Below are 22,014 nucleotides of genomic sequence, written 5' to 3' on the forward strand. Positions count from 1 at the left end.
CCTCGAGAGATGTTGCTGCGGTATCGCAGCCCGTGAGTGGTGGCAACCCCGTTCGACTTGTAGGAATCCCCTTGCAAACACGGAAAGTATCGGCCGAAGTTTCGTTTCAGTTGATTGGGAAATTTAGGCATGCGTGGCGCCCCTCGGGCGACGGGTCGATGCTGGCTGCCCAGTACGGAAAAGGGAGGTGAATGAGGTGAATGAGGTGGTGTTACCAGTGTGGCATGGCGTGTTCGATGGGCAAAAGTCAGCAGGCCGGGTGCTACCTGGGACGGCCTGCGGGTGTGCTAGCAGGTGATCAGGGTGCGGGGGGAATCAGCCTCTCTCGTACCCTGACGACGTGGCTGGCGTGCCGAGACAACGACACCTCCTGGAGAAGGCTCAATCAGCAGCCCACCAAGACCAAGTAGGCGGCACAGCCTCTCAATTCGAGAAGGTCGGAAGGGTCCAGAGGGCCGATGGAATATGTCGGATTGAAGCTAAGAGATAGGCGACAGGAGCTGCTGGCCCAAGTCTGCGAACGAGGCCCACAAACCACCGGCGATAGTGATTTTGGGAGTTTGTGTGGTGTTATGGTCGGCCCAACCTAGATCTTGGTGCTGTCTGGTGCTCTTGGTGCAATCCGAAATGGACTCTTGGGTCCGTGTCTTTGGCAGGTGCAAAGGCCAGTGGAAGGCGTCCCAAAGGATGGAGTTGGGGCTTATCTGGCCGTGGCGAGGGTGCCAACACCGATATTACAACTTGGCGGGTGCTTGGTACCAGTCGTGAAGTGTCGATAGAAGCTGCCAAAAATTGCCAACCTGTTGGCGATGGTTGGCATTTCTCGGCTGGCGAGTGAGATGGCGCATATTTGTGGATTGCGCATCGTTTGTCTCTGGGCGGCCGGGGGAAACGAGAGGGCAGGCGGCGCTGCTTGGGGAAAACTGTGGGAGTCTCGAGGAAGTATCGGTCGTGTACCCGCTCGGAAGAGTTGTTCGTTCATTTCAATTTGCGAATACGTAATCGCGTGTGTGATTCTGTGCTGCCATCTTCAACGCTGACTGGCCTGGAGGAGATGTTCTTGGGTCGGCCAAGGGCTCGGCAGGCGTCCCAAGTCTGCAACCGCAAATGAGAGTAATTCGTGGAGCAGAGAAGCGTGGGAGAATGGAGATGACAGTGCATCTGGAGTGTCCAGCTATCGATGTGGCTACTAGTATCGCACTGATGTTTCTCGTCTTCTCATAGTGTGCGCGTACCTAGATACTGAGTATGGAAGAAAGAGAGTTGTTGATGGTGAAATGCTATTGACGGTTACTGTTGTTGTCATGGGCGGCAATTGAGCGCAAGGACGGCCGGCAGTTACTTGGCGAGAGATGCGCTTGTCAGACGGGAATTATGCCAGGAGGGAAGATGATGGCTGCATTTGTCCTAGGCTTGAGTTTGACCGAGTAATGCAAGGCATGAGAGCGGCACAGCTAATAGAAACAATTTCTTGGTCTTCGCGAGATACCTTATGCGCGATTCTCGATTGTTCACAATGGAAGTCGTGAGCGAAAAGAAGGTAGGTGTGGCAGGTGCGTCTGGGTCCTTTCGCCCCTTCCCTTCCCCCACTCCCTCTAGGCCACCACCACCCGCTGGTTCCTCCTTCCTCCATGTCCGCCAGCTGCCTTACCTAAGCACGTACTCAGGTACTTCCGAGGGCCCATGCCTCTCCGCCAAGATTGACGCCCCCCGCCGCCCCTAGAAGGCGCGGAACGACCTTCCATGCAGCTGCCCGGGCGGGCTCCGCTGATAATGGCAAGCTACGACTCCGGTACGCAAAGGTACCTCTCATGATGTTCCCTCACGTCTCCTTTCCATGGCACCAACACACCATGTTCACCCGACATCATCGCGTATTCCTCTCTTCTCTTCCACGTCAACCTCCAACGCCCACGCCCACGCCCACCACCATCCCATGGTTGATCTAGTCTCCCTCTCTCGAGCCCAGCTTGCCAGCACCCAAGACTCTAATCGATGAGCCCGCAATTTGTCAATCATAAGCTTCCCTGGAAGCTCGACTTTCACCTTCTCTTCTCGTCTAGCACCCCGTCTGCTTCACTCCACTTCCCCAACACTTGGCCTTCCTCTGGCCCTTGGCATGCACCCGCCTTACTCTCTCTGGATTGTCAATTTTTCCTGTAAGGACTGTCACTCGTCGATTAGCGCCCTCGATTTGCGTCTACGTTGCCCTGATTCCGCCCGCATACCTTCGCCGCAGATAGCTATGTCCAGAAGTAGCTTCTCGGCGCGACAAGGCGATGCCGAATGAGATGCGAGCATGCTGAATCGCTGATAGGATGGACGACGAGGTTGAGGTGGTGGTCCTGATCGGCCACGTCTTCCTTTTAACACACCGCGCCCGCCTCTCGACCGCAATCGACTTTCTTCTCTCCTTGTGCTTCACCACAATCTACTACTTCAGGCCCGCCTGATCCCTCCCTTGCACTTGGTGCCTTTGGGCCTCCGATCCCGTTGTTCGATCCACCTCAACCTTTTATTTTCTCAAAAGGCCCCAAGCCATATCAGTATCATTGTCTACTCGAGGACTGCGCCGAAGAACAAGGCAGACACCTGCCCGACATGGCGACCGAAAAGGACGTCCACGATGGTGTCTCGACGCCCGAGACTACCCAAGTTCAACCCGAAAGTCATACTGGAGGCGTCTCGGGTAAGCCTGGAAACGCCATCAGCGAGGGCCATCTCAGCCATGGAGGTGCGAAGCGCGACGAGGACTTCTACACTCGTAATGGACTCAACTTTGAGTCCTTCAAGCGCCGAGACTATGGGCACGGCATCGTTGAGCTCGACCGTACCATGAAGACACGCCACTTGCACATGATTGCTATTGGTATGTAAACAAGATGCCGTCTCTGCAGATGTTTTTGCTGACCTTGTCGTTCGTTCAGGGGGTTCTATTGGTGCTGGCTTTTTCGTCGGATCTGGAGGTGCTCTGGCTACCGGAGTTCGTTCTGCCACAACCTGCATATACTCGATTATCGCGCTGACCAAATGTAGGGTCCCGGCTCTATTCTTCTCGATTTCTCCATCATTGGTATCATGATGTTTAATGTCGTCTACGCTCTTGGTGAACTCGCTGTTATGTACCCTGTGTCTGGTGGCTTCTACGTATACTCGACTCGGTTCATCGATCCTTCTTGGGGCTTCGCTATGGGATGGAACTACGTCTTCCAGGTAAGGCGCTTTAATTCTCGGACTAAACAAGCCTCTTTCGAGGATCAAGACGTATCTAACTTATACATCACAGTGGGCCATCGTCCTACCTCTCGAGTTGACGGTTTGTGGTCTGACAATCAACTACTGGGAAGGGGCCAGAGATATCAGTCTCGCTGTTTGGATCACAATTTTCTGGGCTGCAATTACCTTCATCAACGTTTTCGGAACTCTGGGATATGCTGAGGAAGAATTCTGGTCGTCCCTCCTTAAGCTTTCGGCCATCGGTAAGCTTACACTTCTGGTGACCTTTACAACGTACTCACCCCTTCTGCAGTCATCTTCATGATCGTGGCTCTAGTACTAGTTTGTGGCGGTGGCCCTGCTGGTGGCCGCTATGACGAGTACTGGGGTGCGCGATACTGGCACGACCCTGGCGCATTCAAGAACGGCTTCAAAGGATTCTGCGCCGTATTCGTGACTGCTGCGTTCTCTTTTGCGGGTACCGAGCTCGTTGGCTTGGCCGCTGCCGAATCTAGCAACCCCTTGAAGTCATTGCCAGGTGCCATCAAGCAGGTCTTCTGGCGCATCACTCTATTTTACATCCTCGGCCTCTTCTTCGTCGGTCTCCTTATTAGCTCTAACGACGAGAATATCCTTGGAGCCGACAACCCTTATGCCGAAGGTACATCGCCGTTTGTCTTGGCCGCCAAGTACGCCGGCTTGAACGGCTACGATCACTTCATGAATTCCATCATCTTGGTGTCAGTCCTCTCCCTGGGAGTTTCTTGCGTCTATGGCGGCTCTCGCACTTTGACGGCTCTTGCGCAACAGGGCTATGCTCCCAAGATCTTCACCTATGTCGATAAGTCTGGCCGCCCCCTACCATCGGTTGCTGTTCATCTTGTGTGCGGCGCCCTTGCCTACATCAACTTAGACGCTAGTGGCGAGACGGTCTTCAACTGGCTCCTTGCTATGTCGGCACTTGCTGCCCTGTTCACATGGGGATCCATCTGTCTGGCTCACATTAGATTTCGCAAGGCTTGGGCCTACCACGGACACACTGTCGACGAGATCCCTTTCAAGGCTGCCTTCGGTGTTGCCGGATCCTGGGTCGGTTTGATTCTTTGCATCCTTGTACTCATTGCCCAGGTAAGCTTCATCCTTTCGGCATATCGCGCGCCGCTTCCTTTTTGTACCCTGTCTGACCTCGAACGCAGCTCTTTGTTGCCATCGCACCCGCAGGACAGGGCAACGAACTCAACGATGCCGCTGGATTCTTTGAGGCCATGGTCACTGTCCCTGTTATTTTTGTCTTCTGGATCATTGGATTCGCCTGGAAGCGCACTGGTTGGCTCCGGACCCACCAAATGGATGTTGATACTGGACGCCGCGAGCTCGACTGGGAGGAAATGAACCGCTACAAGGCCGAGGTTGCTTCTTGGCCTACGTGGAAGCGCATGTACAACAGATTCTTCTAGACCTCTGTGAACGCCACATTCAAAGACACGCCTGTGTTTTATTTATTCTGCAGGGAGAGCAACATCTCGCGGCTCAAGATACAAGGAGCAAGCTAGGCGAAGTTTGATTTCAGTATTGTGCACTTAGATAACACAGACAGCTTACCGCCTTTCCTAATTTGAATTTCCATCATCGTAAAGGTCAAATGTTCTTGTCTCATTCGTAAAGTCTTGCTTGCCCGTTATCCACGGCTTGTAACTTGGGTAGGACCCATCGCCTGAATTGCCATGGGCTTGGAAACACCAATAGCGTACTCTGTCGCCAACCGCAACAGATGTAGCTGCGGACTTGTCGTGATCTTGCTGTTGTGAACGATGCTCCTAACAGCGTGCCCGATCAAGACTTCAAGTATTATGATGAACACTAGATCGCGACAAAGTTGTAAGACAGTCATCCAATCTGGTTGCCAGGAGCCTCTCAGGCTGGTCTTTATTTTTATTCGTATTGTTTTGCAATACGCATCGTATAGGATCCAGCTAGGAGGGTGTATACATAGTACATTAGAAAAACATTTCTAGTATCCAGCGTCGCACGTAGGCTTGGCTCAAATGCAAAAGAAGACGTCTAGAATGTTTCGAGTATCCGCTCTTCTGTATCCGAGGTAGCAACGAGTATCCTGCAGACGATGCGGCGAACGCTGAGCTGGGCGATCTCGGCGCCATGCCTGGGCGTCTTGTCAGTGCTAAGGACTAAGGAGACCACCCAACCTAGGCTGCCATTTAACTTGTAATTACCCAAAGCCGGTTGACATATATAATTCTTCTGTGGAGGCAACTGTGGATGGGCTGGTGACTGGATTTCTTGACACAAGTTTCCCCATCTCTTATGAATTATAGTGCTATGTGACTCAGATCATGTATGTACTAACGGTCGTAGAAGTGGAAAGCTAGACACACAGCCAAGGGTTATTTTCTGCTCAGTGACCAAGACATTACCCAAAGCAATGGAACATATAAGCTGGCCAATGACGACTGGCAGGTTCAAGCCGATATCCCCTTTACTCAAGCGAGAGACCGAAACCACGGAAAACCACATCCTCACAACGTCTCAAGAATTCCAGGACATCCGTCTCCGTATGCCAAGCATCATTAAACGCAGCACTAAGACACAGATCGCCCCTGAAAGTACCCAAGAACAGACCCAGCCCGTTGCCCAGCTCCTCGCCAGTCACCCACGGATCGTACGCCTCGACGGCGCCCGTCTTGGGGGCGATGATGCCGTCGACGCGACCCATGCTGGAGATTGATACGGAAGGATGTTCCTTGGGCGGCGGCACGGGGAGAGGGGTGGAGGAAATTGGGACCGTGGGGTTCCCTGCGGCCCAGATGGTGGAGGCGAGGGCGTAGTGTTCTTTGTCGTCTTTAACGCTGTGGTAGAAATCCTTCATTATCTGGACGACGGGGAAAAATTCATCTTTATTTGAGGGTGATTTGGCGTCGTCGCTCGAGTCCGGGAGGTCCATGTCTACGACGAGACTTTGTCCAGGGACGGAGTGGTACAGCGCAGCGGGATGTTGAGAGGAGTTATACGGCGGCTGGCAGCTGCCGCGCTCGTTGCGGAGGATGTAATTCACGTACCGCACGCGTTTCGTCTCGGGTCCGCGGGTGGAGGGTGGCTGGATATCGCGGACCACGAGGGCAATGGCGGCGTGGAAGGCGTGCGTTACGGTCGCGCCGGCGGATTTGCAGGCTGCGGTGAGGCGGGCTGTTTGGTCTGCCGTGAGGGTGATTGCGACGCGTTGGTGGCGGCCGGGGAGGAGTTTGCCGCGGCGGTAGGGCATGTCGATGAGTTGGGTGCCGGGCGGAGGGTTCATTGCTTCGAATTTTTGCGCGGCCATTGTCGCTAGGCGCGCGGGTTGAGCGGAGGTGAGGGTTGGAGGGACGTTTGCTGCGATGCGGTAGGGTGGGCTTAGGTTTGCGGCCTCGGAGCCGGTGAATGTTTGGGGGTTGGGGGTGGTGGGCGAGGAGAATGCTTTCGAGGCGTGGGTTATGAGGTTGTTTAGGAGGGTGAGGGTACCGATGCCGTCTATGATGTCGTGGGGGGAGCGGAGGACGAGGTCGCGGCGGATGAGGTTGGTGGTGGTGGTGGATGGTGGGCTGAGGATGAAGAGGGTTGGGATCTTTGGGGCTGGTGGTTGTGAGTTGGCCCATTCTACGCCAGTTTGACCGGTAGAGATGGGGACGAGAGTCTTGCTTATCCAGGATTGATGGTCCGCTTCGTCTTTGAGTTGCTGGTACGTCTTTGTCCATTTGCCCGTGGTGAGGTCCCGAGTGACTTGGGAGGCGATGGTAGGATGGTCGTGACGCAGGGCCAGCCAGGCACTCTTGAGGGCCTCGTCGACGCGTTTAGCAGCATCGGAAGAATCGTTGATACCCGTGGTGTCGAAGGTCAGAGAGATGTGGCCGGTGATGGCGAAGAACATGAGGCCGCTGCCCTCGTAGAGGACCGGCATGGAGGCGTAGAACTCCTCGACCTCGTCGATGCTGCGCTGCCATGTTCCAGGTGACGTCTGAGTCCAGACGAGTTCGGGGTAGGGTGTAGCCATGGCCCACAGAAGGGCTTTCAGATTTTTATTCTTTACAACGGATATGAGCAGCTGATGAGTGACAATCGCGGGGTAATTAGATTATGAACCTGGCACAGTCAGCTTCCTGGACATCGTGGCTTTTATACGTTGACGTACCCATGCCAGCTAGAGTTAAAGCCGCGATGTCGGGACAGCAGCCGGTGGCCAAACCCATCGGACTATCGCGAGAGTGCGGTAGACTTTCGACCGGACGTGGGGCGTCTTCGGTCGGGATGTCACACAGCTCCCCGTTGCTGGCTGTGATGCCCGATCGGGACACGCCCCCCGCAGACCCCTGATCCACTCAACCACGCTACTGGTCCACAACGCCCCGGAGTTTAGCCACAGCGGAAAGCATGACCCGCCCCCGCAAACGACGGCCATGAGTGGCTACAATTCTCCAGAGTTCACCCGACGACAACTTCAGTCCTCGTGACTGGCCATCTCTCCCGAGGACTCTTTCTCTGGCCTTCAATAAAGGAATCATGAAGCGGAACTTCTATTGTGAATGCGGGTAATTGGACGTGAAAGTGTCTGCCCATCATTGACATTTTATTGCGTCTGCTTTCAGGGCAGCTACCTACATGAATGGACAATTGAATTACCTGACGAATGAGGAAATGGAAAAAGACAAAAAGAATGAACCATGGGACTTCGCAGATGAAAGGTCTCTGGATCTCGACCCTCCAGAATCTCCGTTAACATGATACCGATCAATCTTGGAATTTCGAAGTCTCCCACAAGAAAATTCCTGGTATCATGTTCAAGTTCACTGAATCCCGTGTTCGCTTCCTGAACGGCAACGCCGACAAGTCGTCCATACCTTCGGAGTTCCATAAATTCCCTCACACCATCGATACCTTCATTGCCACCGTGGAACCTAGCGTCCGAAAGAACAGTGAGTTTCACACCATTAACGAAAAAACACCCACATCTAATATCTCGGATAGAACGCGATCTGTTGAAGAAGAAGCGTCACTTTGAGGATGATGAGACGGAAGCAATCCAGCACACGATGAAGAAGACCCGGATCGCGGATATTTACGAAGATATTGAGAAGAAGACCCCAGAAGACCAGATTCGTTTTTGAAAGGGAAGTCACTGGGTCATGAAAAGGAGCTTGAGGCCAAGGATGAGAAGCTGAAGGGTCAAGAGGAGAAGATCAAGTGGCAAGATAACCTCATTCACGAGATGACGAATTTCAGGAATCGGACCAACATGGAGACGAACTATTCCCTGCGTCATCTTTGAGATGCTGCTCTCCCTGATCTCAATCGTCAACAGAGAGATCAGGGAAAGGCGGAGTGGAGTGAATCCCAGGTTTTGCAGGAGTATTTTCGGGCTAATGGAATGAACTCTGTCGCTGATGCAATGCTTGGCAAAGGCGATTTCATGGGCCCTGACCGGATGTAATTATATCAGGCTAGAAAGTCGGCGAATTGTTAGACAATGATTGGGAGGCGCGCTAAGTCCGTCAGTGGAAGGGAAGTCGTCTCAGAATGCAATACCCCTTGGCATGATACTATACAAAGGTCACCTGCGTAAGTGAGCCTCGTTTTCCCATTCAACGTACCAAAGCCCGGGATTGAAAGGAAAAGCACAACACGGAGACTCTATGGCTCAAGGACGTCCAACGACGCAAAGGCACACAAAGATCACCAAGCAAAGAAACGGCAAGGACATCCATGAGAATTTCAGCAAACATAAGGCGTCACCTGAGTCTGGCTTGAGAAGTCTCGAGTCTATCTCGATAGTCCCTCCCAATGCTCCTAAGCTAGCCATTCTTCCCCGTCTTCTGATGGTCTAGTAAGTAAAGTGATTGTAGATAGAGGACAGACGCTACAGTTGAAAAGTAGTTACTCACTTGAACGGTATTCAGCTACCAAACTTCACCTTGTCTGGCTTCACCTTCAAATCCCTCCAGGCCCAGCCATGTGACCTTCAGACCCTCTGTGGATTTCCGAATACCCTCATGGCTAAGAGCAGTATTCCGTAGGAAAAGAAGTTTTCACTTGACAGGGAGTGAAAACACTTTTCCCCTAAACTCTTTTCATTCAGGCAAGGCAACACTGCGAATCGTCTTTTCCTACAAGCACCCCGACATCGCGTCTACCGCGACATACATATACTTTCATTCGTGCAAACAAGTTTCATCAAAAAACCAACAAGATGGCGCTGCGACTGACACTTCCCTTACGCCCTCTACCGCCTGCACCGACCTTTGTGGAGTAAGTATCTTCTTCTTACGATAATGCTCAGTTCCCATCCGTTGAGTTCTTGACAGTTTCTCAACGCTTTGCCCGAACCCAGTACTTGATTATTCCATGATGTTTCCCACTGGAAAATCGAACTTCCTTCATGATACTATCTTATCTGTATTATTAAATCACAATCCTGCAGTGAGCGTGACACTCCAAAGAGTCCAGTTGGAAGCGAGGATGAGGACGAGGAGAAGCAGAAACCTGGTGCTGCCACCGGCGCGCAGAACCTAGTCGACAACAGAAAAAGCGTGATAAACATATCCTCGCTGAACAAGGTTCTCCCCATACAGAACTACACCGCCCACTCCAACTTGAAGGGTCTGCCCGGTCTGGACTTTGGCGTTGACTTCCACCTCCCGATCCTCGCCTACCGCTACTCCGGCCTCATGGCCAAAATCATCTTCCCCTTTCAGGAGAAACGTTTCGAGCCCTCGCAAGGCGGACAAATAAGTGCTGCTGCTCGTATCAAGGAGGTGATGGATGTCGGCGTCCGAACCTTTGAGGGAAACTCCGAGATTTGCACCTTGCACGAGGTCTGTGAGCAGACCTTTGGGAACCTTCGCATGGTTGAGCAGTCGTGGAGATTTTCCTTTTCCCTCCCAAAGATCACACAGATCGTCCGCAAAATCATTGAGGCGCGCGAGCGTCATCTCGATAAGAACAATGGTGTCACCGAGACTGCCTACTCCTTTTTCCCGTTCTTGAAGGCGATTGACAACTTTCGCGAGAAGGTCTATGCCGTTTTGCAGTACCGACAGCAGGATGCAGAGGTCAAGAGTAAGTTATCACATGAGAAGGAACGAAAATCTTTGCACTTTGGTGATTGATAGGGTTCCAAACAGAGAATGTGAAGCAGCACCGCGGCCTCAAGCGTTCCCGCGATGACGACTCCGATGCCGAAGAGAATGCGGTATCCGTCAAGAAGGCGCGCCAGAATAAGGAAGAGGAAGAGCTCGCGGCTATGTCTCCCGAGGAACAGGTCAAGATCCTGAAAACAAAGAACAAGGAACTCGAGACCAAGCTCCTTGAGTATGAGTACAACTACCGTCATGAGAGAGATGCTCGCGCTCAAGCGGATAAGAAGTGGATATCCCATGTCAATCACATTTGGGAGGTAGCTCTGCCCTGCCATTAACAGAGATCTGAAGACCCAAGGCGAGGAGGAGGAATGGGAGGAGGGCCATTTGCAAGGATTCCTGCGCTGGCATCATCAAGATGATGCTGCTAATGCTCTGCTTGGGATTGAGCGGCGGGAGGCCGGCTCCCAGTGATAGCTTGGGTTGCTTGGGACTACTTAATGAAATCGTGACTAGCATGACTTGGAGGTTCTCACAATAGTAGCAAAGAACTTTGAGAGAGTTTGGCTCAGTCTCTACGGAAAGCTTTGGTGTTGTCGTGTTTTATGGAATAGGGTTGCGCGTCTTGCACAGTCTTGGTGATTCCTTTACCCCGGATGGTTAATAAACCGTACGAGATATCTGTCATCCTGCATTTTTACTTTCGTTCTCTGAGGACGAGGCATTGCGTTTCAATACATGACATGCGACTTGACTCGTGGATGTGGCCCAATTAGGCCTTCGTGAGACTTGGGAAGGCGAGGAAAGGCCTCGTGGAAAGAATTTGCATCATTAGGATATTGCCTGACAGAGTTGGAGCCGTGGGTGGTGAATGTATAAAAAGAAAAACAAGAAGTGACGAAAAAAGAAGACTCCATGATAGGGGATCGAACAAAAGGTTAAGTGATTGATCGGCTTGGCTTTAGAAGAATGGGTTCCACTGGCGCCCCCTTAGCCCCTCGGCCAAGTGTCACGATTCACTTGTATTGATGACATGCAGGGGGGAAAAGATATCTAAGTACCCTTCCCGATATCCGTGTGAGGTAGGCAGGTAGGTACCTAAGGTATACGAGAAGAGTCAGGTGATCGGTCGGTTACCTTAGGCATCCCGACAAGAAGGGGCGGTGATTGGAAGAACAAAAAAAAGGAAAAAAGGATCTTCTCTTCCTCTATGGAGAATTGAACAAAAGATTAAGTGATTATTCAACTCGGCCCTGGAAGAACGGGTTCCACCGGCGCCCCCTTAATCCCTCGGCCACTTTCTCACATTGCTTGATGACAGGAGCAGAGGATAATGGACCCAAGTATCCTCTCCCGTTGGGATAAAATGTAGTTATCACGAAGAGTGCAGCTATTTCGCCGGCCCTCTCCCATCTGCAAACGCTTTCTTGCAAGTAACATTGTACCGGCACCATGACTTTGTTTGCACGTGGAACACGACATTTGTCGAGTTTTGCGCATCGTATCAGTACAAGCAGAGAGGTGAATTGCTACAACTTCAAAAGACACCTGGTCATCTAACTACTACTCTTTCAATCTAAGATATAAACAAGGCGCTCAAGATGGTGTGTATCAGTTCCATCTACAGCAGAGTGAAGAGTTCAAAATCATGTCAGAATCTAACTCAAATCAAATCAACACTCCAACGAGTCCAGGTCAAGCTCCTCCTTCCTCCTACGAATCAACAGCGTCGCAGAAGGATCCGGCAACAAAACCATACCATGCGGCATCATCTGCGGCTTGAAGCCATCGGGAAACTTCCAGTCATACTTGAGCAGCAAATGCGCCAACGCAATCTTGACCTCGTTGGCGGCGAAGAAGCGACCGGGGCACGCGTGTTGCCCGTGGCCGAAGCCGGGGTGCTTGGCGCTGGTGCTGACTAGGTGCGCGTTCTTCTCCTCATCGGTGCCGCGCATGTTGAGGAAGCGGTAGCCGTCGTAGGTGGCCGGGTTCTCGTAGTACTTTGTGTCCCACATGTGGGTGTTTGTGGCGATGATCTTTTGGCCCTTGCGGAGGACGAAGCCGTTGGAGAGGGTTACGTCCTTCTTGACGAGGCGGCGCCAGGTTGCTGGTAGAAAGAAAGTCTGTTAGGAATGATTCTGGATAGCTTGTGTTGGGGTGATGGAGTAAGGGGGCGAACTTACAGAGTAGGACGGGCTTCATGCGCTGCGACTCCTTGATGACGCTGTCCATGAGTTTGAGGTTATACAGGGCCGTCTTCTTCAACCCTTCCGCGCTGAGTACGCGAACGAGCTCATCACGCAAAGGCTGGACCAGCTCAGGGTGCTCCGCCAAGTCAATCATCGTCTGCGTCAGCAAATCAGTCGTGGTATGGATCGCGACGAGCGAGAGGGAAATCTGCTGCGTGGCCGGGTCAGGCTTGCGCGAGGACTCCTTCTCGAACCACTCAATGGCATCGTCAAAAACGGCGCCCGTCTTGCCGGCGGCCAGGGCCTCGGCTTTGCGGCGCTCGCGGCGCTCCACGTGCGGCTGGAGGGTCTTGCGGCACTCGGCGAGGAGGGCGCGGACGCGCCAGCACGAGGGGAGGAACCAGTGGACGATGGGGCGGGACCAGCGAGGCCACTGGCCGACTTCGTAGCCTACGCCGAAGGCGGCGGCGGTGTACTCTGAGGAGACGCGGACCCATTCTTCGTCGCGGCAGAGGTCTTCGCCTGCGAAGACGCGGGAGGAGAGGCGGGAGACGATGCGCATTATGTCATGCTGGGGGCTTATTTTGTGCCATTCTGTGTTACGGAGGTGAGAGGTTATTGGGAGCTCGGAGGTACGGTCTCTGGGTGGGAAGTTGGGAGGATAGACTCACCAGTCGAGTCGGTGAGGACATGGCGGAGGACGAGTGTGGACTCTTCGGAAAGGGGCTTTGTAAGTTTGGCTGTTGGAACACACGGTTAGTGGAGTCCTTTCAGCATTGACTGCAAGATTTCAACTTACTCAAGGCCTTTGTCAAGTACTTTGTGACGACTCTCGGAAGGGCTTCGTCGCCATCAAAGGTTTCGAAACCAGGGATATAGCCGTGGGAATCCTTTCAACAAGTCAGCACTGCAACTCATCACCAGAGAGACAAGAAAAAGAGACGGAATCTTTTGCCTCACATCTTTAGCAGGCTCCTCGAAAGCCAGAGAGGGATTACTGCGAAGCTCGTGGATAAAGTCAGGGGGCAGAACCATGACATTGCCCCATTCCGTCATGAGGTTGAACGGGTTGTCGCCAAACTTTGCTCTGCCCTTGAGCATGAGCTCCTTGCTCGTCTGGTAGAACTCGAGGATGCGGCGCGTGTTGGAAAACTCGAACGGCTTGAGCGGGTTGATCTCGGGCAGCTTGGCGCCATGATCGCCGAGGGCGTATGCCAGGATAACGAAGAGGATGATGGTGGCGATATAGGCGATGGGCTTCTCTGAGGGCGAGGGGATGGTGTATGGGGCCCCGCCCAGCTCGAAGGAGAAATTGGATGACATGTGTACGCCGAGGGTAAAGTGTTTATCTTATGATTTTGGCCTTTTGGCTTCGATAGGGGCACGGTTGCGTTCGTTGATCTGATGTGTTTGTCGGTGCTGTTGATGGAGGTGTTGTCTGGATCGATCATCCAAAGCCGGACGAACCATTCTTGGTATATATCCCATCTTTTTTGCAGTGATCGTCGTCATCGCAACGGACCTTGGCGAGTCCGCCATTGTGCGAGATGAACGACGGACGCGAGTGCGAAGTGGATGAGTATTCTGGTTGCCCTGGGGCTTTCTCAGGGACCCATCATAGAAACCGTCAAAAGACCTTACATACTGTGTATAGGCTGACCTGTGTAATAATACGTCGTGACGTCGCAGAGCTAAGCTTTCGCGCCACAGAGCGGGTACGCTAGGGCGTCCCGTTGTTCCACCCGCCACCCGAAAGGTACTCGGAGGATTAAGCTGCATAGCTGCAAATCACACTGAACTCTGAAAGATTGCCATGTCACTTTTTCTGCTCGACGGGGGAGTTAGTGCTGTATCCGCGCTTCCCACGCATTCCGCCTCGCGTTCGTGAAGTGGACTTTCCGGGACTCCTAGTCCACTGTCCATCCGCGGTGGTCGGGCCTTGGCCGCTGTGCAGCGTGGACTTTCAATCGGCAGTCGTATTCGTATCTCGGGGTGGTTGAAGCGGTGGCCGCAACTGCCCGATTGTGGGGTATTAGTGTCGATCTGCCGCCGGTTCATGCTTTGACTTGCGATTTACGACGCTTTATTGTTGTATTGCCCAATCAGCGGGCTCTGATTTATAGACGTTCGATGCAGGCGTCGTGTGAATCTGTGGATATTCTGCCTTGGCCTGGAAGGTTATATTGGTTTGACGAGTCGATAACAGCAACCAAACCTGCTTGTCATGAGTCGAGATCATGAAGACGCTAGGATCAAGATTCTCGTTATGAGATGCTTGCGGTCTTTTACACACAGTCAATGCCGCTCAGCCGAGTGACTACAGATGGTAAAACGGCATTCTTGCATTTTGGGATACAATAATCCAAGGGAAGCTGCCAAATGAGAAATGACTTCATGTGTGCACGCTTCTGGAATTAATGTTGGGAATTCGGGGCCCGGGATTCAGCAGCCAAGGCATTCCAATCCCGCCCTCGATGGTTGGACTTCGCTAGAAAGGCCGAAAGAGTAACATCGTCAATGACTTGAAATGCGAGAATCGCTCGACACTGTTCCCTCGATACGGGAAATTTTGTCACAAAAAGCGGGCCCACTCAATGTGGGCAGCATTAACCACACCCATATCTCGTGACAAATTTTCTGCAGTAACAGTACGGGAAGGTGTTACAACCAGGCATATGTGGAACTTTCAGCGTCACTTGCCTCATAGAGAAGGATGACTGAATGAGGCAACTCCCCTCGGATTTCAGAAGGACGCCGTTGGCGGATCGGCCCGTGATACACGTCCCTTCAAAGCATCCTTCCGGCACTTGAGCGGAAAAGAGGCGATTGCGCCAAAACTGTATCGGAGCTCGTTATGCAATCGTGGACTTTGGCCATGGGGCGGCGCATACCACCTTGCCTCAGCCACCACCCGGATTGTGACGCCGCCCGGGTAGTAATATCACCCGGAGCGATGAGGAGATTGGTTTCTGATAGCGTGGAGTATTCGCAAGTTTGCGAATACGTCGGGATCGGGGGCGGCATATACGCCCGGGATTCAAAAGGACGGCGTTTGGTCTTGGGTAATGCTACGCTAGTCATGAGTGTCGCGGGCTTTGTTTCTGGATCATTCAGGACAATGAATGACACGAAGGACTTGAGATGCCCCCTTTTATTGTTGAGAAAAACTTACATATGCACGTATTCTTCCAAATTACAGCAGTTTCTAGCTATGAAGGAGATTCAAAATAATGTGGTATTGGAACAACAAAGATTGTTGGCTGAAGATGTCAACCCTGGCGTAGGCTTGGGAATTTGCCTGACTTTTGATCTCAGCTACCTCATACATAGCAATATGACGCCCCTTAAACAGCTTTGTTGGACTAGCCCTTGTGCAGTTGTCAAAGGTGCAGTAACCGAGTGATTTCTAAGTCCGACTCTATGAGCGCGCCACTCTTACAGCTATGTGGATGCCAAGGTCCTCTGCCACTCAACTTGCAAGCTCTTGGAGCAAGTTCTTCTTCGACGCAAGTGCTCGCCGGTTGAGAATCTCACACGAGATGCACTGGTGAAAAGCTAGCCCACCGAGCGGGCTCGACTTGGGCCCATTATACTTGCCGAATGGGTTACGTGCCAGACCTTGGCTTTTCACGAGAGGAACGTGACTACAAGACCCCGACTTGAAGCTTGGTGACACTGAAGCACTTTGAATGTATGATCAGGGCCCAACTACCTATGGCGATATGGTGAGGACGTCTAGCCTGTAGCAGCACCCGACTGTAGATAGGGAGCTATTGAATACGGATGACAAGAGTAGAGTCAACACACACCATCATCGCAGGGCTTGTTTCTAGGAACCCGTGTAACGGTCCTGGCGAAATTGAAAGGGGGCTCTTAGTCAACATGATAGCGCCCATCAAGCGCTTAGCCAAGGCTTTCGGTTTGTCCGCCCCATCTACCTGCATGGCTGGTAGCTTTTGTGAATGATGCATCTCGGCCGACAGGTCATCGCAGTGACTGTCTCCGAGAGGACAATATGATATCAAGTCAAACGTCTGCGGATTGGAGCTGAACCGTGCGGAATTCGAAGGTACAAAGCAAAGGATCCTTTCGAGTTTTACATCGCGACAAACTGTGCTCGGAATAAGGAGCTGTTTCCTACTTGATTTCTAAGCCGAATCGCGCCACAGTGATGCTGAAGTGGGTGTCGATGGCACAATTGACTGGAATCCATCCTCTGTACAGCTATGACAAAAAGAGAATCTAAGCCACTGGAAACTCAAGATAGGATACATGGTGTGGAAATCATGCTCCAGAATCTCGGCTCAAGCTGGTAAAGTTCGGACCGAACTGACAAACTCCACAGTGATTCAGTGAGGCAACTGATGCGTCGTACTAGCTTGATGCACGATGTTCGGTGGCTTGAAACCAGTCATATGCGTACCTATAAGATTGATGACTCGTTAGGATGCTGGATCAGTGTTTGTGATGAGCAAAGTCACCTAAGGCACTGCCCGGGCAGTACAGCGTTATCTGTATCTACCTTACCTTACCTTACATGGCGGGAGTCTAAATGCTAAAATTTGACGCTATCACTTCCTAAGTCCCCTCCCTGAGCCCGGAAACCTTAATCCTTTCAACTTTTCAAGACTTTACAGGTCCACCACCTGCTTTCAGTGATCATCTCATTTTTAAAACGCGTCAAGCAGTTACTTGACGCGCCTCCTACAACGCTATCCTGCATCGTAAGCCTTGCATACTCCCAGTCGATGTTGTTGGGGTGGCCGCGCCCTTCTTTTGAGTGCTGGACCAATACCGCGCATGCGAGGAAGTGGGGACCGTCAGCACTGAGAATCCTGCGTCACACGAGCCAAGCCGATGCCTAGTGAGATCGGAGGAACTTTCCAGGCACCCAACAAGCTTTCTGACAGCCATCTGACATCCAGGGTATGAATTGCGCCATGTTCGATGGACGACTGCTGTGAAGATTTGGTGTGTGCTTACAGTTGGTCTATGCAAGGAGGGTTTCGTGGCGCCGGGTGGTGCTTGGGTGAGGTGTAAGTGAGCTGTCTGTGAAACGTAAGCAGAGGGACTTCAGAACTTGTGCCAAGTGAAGGTTTGTGCATTTGTCCTCCAAGATGGCTGAGACGACGCGCAAGGAGGCATGTACAGCCGAGCCGAATGACGGAGTAAACGTCGGAAATTACAATCCACGGCAACGCACTTCATCCGTAGGTGTGTGCGTGTGAGTCTTGATTGCCTGATCAAGTGTTTCCCCCTCGCAACGCGCAGTCCTTTTTTCACAGGCACCGAAAAAAGATGACGACACTGCTAGCGCAGTCGTATCTGCTTCCCCGATTAGGCAACGGTGAAGGAGTCACCTTTTGTGTGGGTCGCACCTTACTCGTTTTTTCTCTCATGGAAGGTGAGGTGTGGAACCCAGTCAAGCCGGGCCCGCGTACCTGGTCCGGTATCCACACTGCCGCGAGTCCGGGGAAACATTTTCCTCCTACTTTGATTTCCAATGACTACGAATGCACGTCAGCCTGCAATGTTATTCTTTTGGGACAATCTAACATATAAGGACCTCGATTTGCCACAATAATGGCCGAAAAAAGCAGGCAACAATTCCAACCTTATCCGTACCAACGCATCATGTCTGTCGACGCCGCTCTACCTCCGTCCCAGCGGGGCCAAAAGATAGCTGGAGCCCGGTCAGATCTGATGGCTGACCTCAGCCAACGACTCGAGAGCAACCCGTATGATGCGACAAGTAACCCGAAGGGCATCATTGATCTTGGGTCCGCAGTCAATGAGATTATGTTGGAAGACTTGGCTTGCTGGACAAAGCGTAATGTCAAGAAGAGCCAGCTCAAGGAGTGTAAATGATTCCGCCCCAACGCTGTTCACCACGTTCAGGTAGCTAAGTTGCTGATGCTATTTCCAGCCCTTGGCTACGGCGACGCCCAAATCTCCCAAGACCTCCCAAAAGCAGCAGCAGCCTTCATGAACGAACACTTCAGAGTCCGCCTCCCCCTAACAGCCGACAACATCCTCGCCGCAAACGGCGTCACGACCCTTCTCGACGCCCTGACCTACAACATCACCGACGCTGGCGACGCCGTGCTCCTCGCGACGCCTTCCTACGGTATGTTCGCCAACGACGTCTGGACGCGCAACGGCGTCCGCGTCGTCGAGGTGCCCTGCGACGACATCCCCGAAGAGCGCTTCTGGGGCGAGCCGCCGCGCGAGAACGGGCCCGTGCCGATCCCCGAGCTGGTCGTCCGGCTCGAGAATGCGATCCAGGTCGAGCTGAGCCAGAAGCGTAAAGTTGGGGGTGTGTTGTTGGCGAACCCTGATAACCCGATGGGGAGGTGTTATGCTGCGCATGTGCTATTACAGATTTCGCAGCTGTGCGCGAGGCATAAGATCCATTTGATTGTGGATGAGGTGTACGCCATGAGTGCGGGGGACCGTTTCTCGAGTATACTGAGTCTGGGGCTGGATGTCAACTTTAGGAATGTTCATGTGTTGTGGGGGTTGAGTAAGGTGAGTTGCATCCCTGCACGGAGCCGTGCTGCCGGGAGTGTGGGACCCTTGCCCGTCGCCTTCGGCCTCGGCTTCGGAGAATGAAGCAGGAACACAACCGACTAACTCTTTTTGTTCTTTTCCCCCCTGCAGGATTTCGGCCTCGGTGGGCTCAGGATTGGCTTCCTGGCGACGTACAACAAGGAGATATACGATACCATGCGGGCGTCGAGGTGAGTCACCAGCCTTTTCGGCTTACCAACACCAACACACGGTGTACTCCGTACGCCATACCAAGCATATCAGGCTAACGATTCCATATCTACAATTAGCACATTCGGGTGGGTCTCTGCACTCAGCGCATCAACAGCCGCGAAACTCCTGTCGGACGCAAAGTACCTCCACAACCAATACCTCCCCCAGTTCCGGCGCCGCCTGATCAAAAGGCGCACGTTTGTCGAGGAGGAGCTGGAAAAGTACGACATCCCGCACGTCAAAGCCGAGGCGGGCTTCTTTGTGTTTGTCAACTTGTCCGAGTGGGTGGATCTCCTGCTCGAGAAGCACGGCAAGCAAGGGGACTTGAAGTTTTTGGAGTACTTGATGAAGTACCGCGTCTATCTTGAACCCGGACAGGTGAGTTTTGTGGTGTCTGTCGTGTGCCAAAGATGCTGCAGTGGGGGGGAGCGGACACAATGATGTACAGTTTGCTAATGATAGGTGATGCGCTGCAGGCATTCTTCTCCAACCGATCGGGATGGTTCCGACTCAATTTTGGCGGGGAAAAGGAAACGTTTAAGCTTGGTCTGCAGAGGCTGTTCCAGTGTCTGAGGTTGCTTGATGGCAAGGACCACTTTGACCCCACGATCGGCCTTCCTGGGATCTATCACCCACCGCCGAAAGGCAGTCACATTGTCGCGGTATGAACGAAATGACTCTCAGAGTATTGAGCATGTTTTGGTTACAACAAAAAGTCGCCGGAGGACGGACGTCGGGGAAAAGCTGAGGATACCCTTCCCGAGAGTCTGATCCCTTCGGAAACGGCACGGTGAGATGAGCCGGAGCTTGACAAGTTGCGGCGAGTCAACGCTACAATTGCATCAGACTTCTGTCAGCTGATGTGTACTACGACACACGTTGCTCTGAGAGATTGTGCATTGCTCTTTCTTATTTTTGGGAACATTGATTGGTGGGAAGCGAGGTCTTTGGATCGACGGCGTTGACCGAAGTGTCGGGTTTCTCTGGGGGAGTGTTGTGGATCGTCTGAGATTTTTGTCCCATATTTCCTTCCCGTTCGTCTTGTTTGATGTCGATCTCGGACTTGAGGCCGGTTGCGTGATCGACGTCTGAACCGTCTTCTTTGGTATTCTGGGCCAGGTTTCAGCTTTGGAATGCATGGAAGGAGCCAGTGACATAAGGTAGACAATGAATATCGTGGATGATATCAGCTCTTGGGAGACCGCGATGTGAAGTGACTTGTTTCGATTGATTCCAGTGCTTTTGAGATTACGAGGGGTGCCATCAGTCTCTCAATTGATGGACTAGGTACCTCTTGGTTGCATGTTCTCTTTACCTTAGCTAAGTTATAAACGAAGACGTTGGTCTATTGGCAATACGTAACGCAATTAGAGTTCGCTCTGCTTTGAGATGGCTCCCTGTAGTTGAATGCCTTGAGTCAATACGCTTAGTTTCAGTCAAAGACGGCGAGTCAGCAGTCATCACCACCATATCGGTCTGTAAGTCCACACACAATGGCAGGAAGATCCATAAATACAAAGACAACAGCTCCTTCAAAAGATGGAATAATTAAAATCTACTCTTCGTTATTATCTATCAATTGCTGGCATTTGAACATATCAATCCTACTTCAAAACTTGAGACCGTCATCATGCGTTTCTCAGTCCTGGCCCTCCTTCCATTCTTAGCCACAGCTGTCATTGCCCAACAAAAGGGTGATAAAGGTACACGCAATATCCACCGACTCCTAATCACATTGACTGAAAAAAGGCCGGGAAACTTGTACTGACGCACGTGTCTAGGCGAATGTCGCAATGACGCTGACTGTATCCGATGCGTAAACGGCGTCACGCCACTCATCTGCAAAAGTAGGCACTAATACTGCCCCCTTCCCGCCAGTCTGACCAGCTGGTCTTGAGTTGCTGATGGGTGAATGATCTTGCTAATGTTTTCTCAATCTAGCCGATGCTACCTCAACAACTGGAAAGCGGTGCGGTGTTACGGGCGGGCCTTGTCGTCCTATTAACAAGAGGAGGTGGCAGGAGCGTATGATTTGAAAAAAATTGATTTACGGCACCCAAAGGCGTTGTTGTTTACATCCATCCATAGAAAGGCGGAGCCAGTATGCCGCTTGTCTAGCTTGCCTTCCTCTTCAACAGGAGCAACACCTGTTCAACTAGCCTATTGGCATGGAAGGAGGCAACTGTCGTGGCGAATGAGTTTTGCGACCATGATAAGATGAAGGCTGAAGCCCAAATTCTCCGGTCGTTAGTGGCCTTTCTTCATCTCCCTCCCAAGCAAGAGTACAGCTTTCCCGGGGTATGGATAGAAGTAATAGAGATATCGTCTATGCGAATTGAGAACTCTTCTTCTTCACCGCAGTAAATGTTTTACCGACGGAAGTGTCTTGAAAAGCTCTGTCCGACGGGGGATCAAACCCTTTTGTGGGCAGTATATAAGCGCCTACAGTACTCGAAGGACATCCTCAGCCATCTTATCACATGCAGGCATGGCTTTGGCAGCGCGAGCCCGTTCTCATTCTCTCCCACTCAATAACAGCATTGAAAGCTGAGCTCATCGTCAACCTTGTCATGGTCAACTGGGCGTATGTATCGGGAGTCGGGTATGTTCAGCTTCTCCTTGTACTCCTCGAGGTCGTTAACAGCCCACTCTACATCCTCGCCTCGAAGGGCCTCAAGCTCGTTGAGGTCGTTGATGATATAGCCGAATAGGAGCCTCTGGTTGAA

General features: G+C 52.2%; 7 protein-coding genes across 7 annotated transcripts; 4 read left to right on the forward strand and 3 right to left on the reverse strand.

Annotated features, from left to right (window-relative positions):
- Positions 1-2,601: 2,601 nt before the first annotated feature.
- On the forward strand, positions 2,602-4,673 carry BDZ83DRAFT_757419 (amino acid permease; the record flags this gene model as incomplete). The annotated part of the gene is made up of 6 exons (XM_060514894.1): positions 2,602-2,869; positions 2,928-2,983; positions 3,037-3,213; positions 3,287-3,479; positions 3,530-4,344; positions 4,413-4,673. 6 exons carry the CDS (start codon positions 2,602-2,604, stop codon positions 4,671-4,673), a joined length of 1,770 nt encoding a protein of 589 aa, XP_060358948.1.
- Positions 4,674-5,548: 875 nt separating this feature from the next.
- On the reverse strand, positions 5,549-7,454 carry BDZ83DRAFT_123178 (uncharacterized protein). The gene has a single exon (XM_060501167.1). The coding sequence runs from the start codon at positions 7,256-7,258 to the stop codon at positions 5,711-5,713; it is 1,548 nt and encodes a 515-aa protein (XP_060358949.1). The 5' UTR covers positions 7,259-7,454; the 3' UTR covers positions 5,549-5,710.
- Positions 7,455-9,448: 1,994 nt separating this feature from the next.
- BDZ83DRAFT_757422 (uncharacterized protein) lies at positions 9,449-10,811 on the forward strand (the record flags this gene model as incomplete). The annotated part of the gene is made up of 4 exons (XM_060514895.1): positions 9,449-9,507; positions 9,680-10,317; positions 10,383-10,623; positions 10,679-10,811. The coding sequence occupies 4 exons, from the start codon at positions 9,449-9,451 to the stop codon at positions 10,809-10,811; spliced, it is 1,071 nt and encodes a 356-aa protein (XP_060358950.1).
- A 1,046-nt stretch (positions 10,812-11,857) lies between these two features.
- BDZ83DRAFT_640096 (cytochrome P450) lies at positions 11,858-14,176 on the reverse strand. Its single transcript, XM_060509467.1, has 5 exons — positions 13,487-14,176; positions 13,326-13,416; positions 13,198-13,266; positions 12,521-13,120; positions 11,858-12,444 (listed from the first exon to the last, which is right to left on the reverse strand). The coding sequence occupies exons 1-5, from the start codon at positions 13,847-13,849 to the stop codon at positions 12,011-12,013; spliced, it is 1,557 nt and encodes a 518-aa protein (XP_060358951.1). The 5' UTR covers positions 13,850-14,176; the 3' UTR covers positions 11,858-12,010.
- A 2,821-nt stretch (positions 14,177-16,997) lies between these two features.
- Positions 16,998-17,729, reverse strand: BDZ83DRAFT_640103 (uncharacterized protein). The gene has a single exon (XM_060509468.1). The coding sequence runs from the start codon at positions 17,438-17,440 to the stop codon at positions 17,231-17,233; it is 210 nt and encodes a 69-aa protein (XP_060358952.1). The 5' UTR covers positions 17,441-17,729; the 3' UTR covers positions 16,998-17,230.
- A 431-nt stretch (positions 17,730-18,160) lies between these two features.
- BDZ83DRAFT_591084 (aminotransferase class I and II) lies at positions 18,161-19,956 on the forward strand (the record flags this gene model as incomplete). The annotated part of the gene is made up of 5 exons (XM_060506397.1): positions 18,161-18,386; positions 18,429-19,054; positions 19,187-19,266; positions 19,366-19,666; positions 19,765-19,956. The coding sequence occupies 5 exons, from the start codon at positions 18,161-18,163 to the stop codon at positions 19,954-19,956; spliced, it is 1,425 nt and encodes a 474-aa protein (XP_060358953.1).
- Positions 19,957-20,860: 904 nt separating this feature from the next.
- On the forward strand, positions 20,861-21,558 carry BDZ83DRAFT_711080 (uncharacterized protein). The gene is made up of 3 exons (XM_060511596.1): positions 20,861-20,991; positions 21,070-21,135; positions 21,230-21,558. The coding sequence occupies exons 1-3, from the start codon at positions 20,919-20,921 to the stop codon at positions 21,322-21,324; spliced, it is 234 nt and encodes a 77-aa protein (XP_060358954.1). The 5' UTR covers positions 20,861-20,918; the 3' UTR covers positions 21,325-21,558.
- Positions 21,559-22,014: the final 456 nt, after the last annotated feature.

This window comes from Colletotrichum acutatum (assembly GCF_030867785.1).
Source record: "Colletotrichum acutatum strain CBS 112980 chromosome Unknown BDZ83scaffold_165, whole genome shotgun sequence".
NCBI classification, from domain to species: domain Eukaryota; kingdom Fungi; phylum Ascomycota; class Sordariomycetes; order Glomerellales; family Glomerellaceae; genus Colletotrichum; species Colletotrichum acutatum.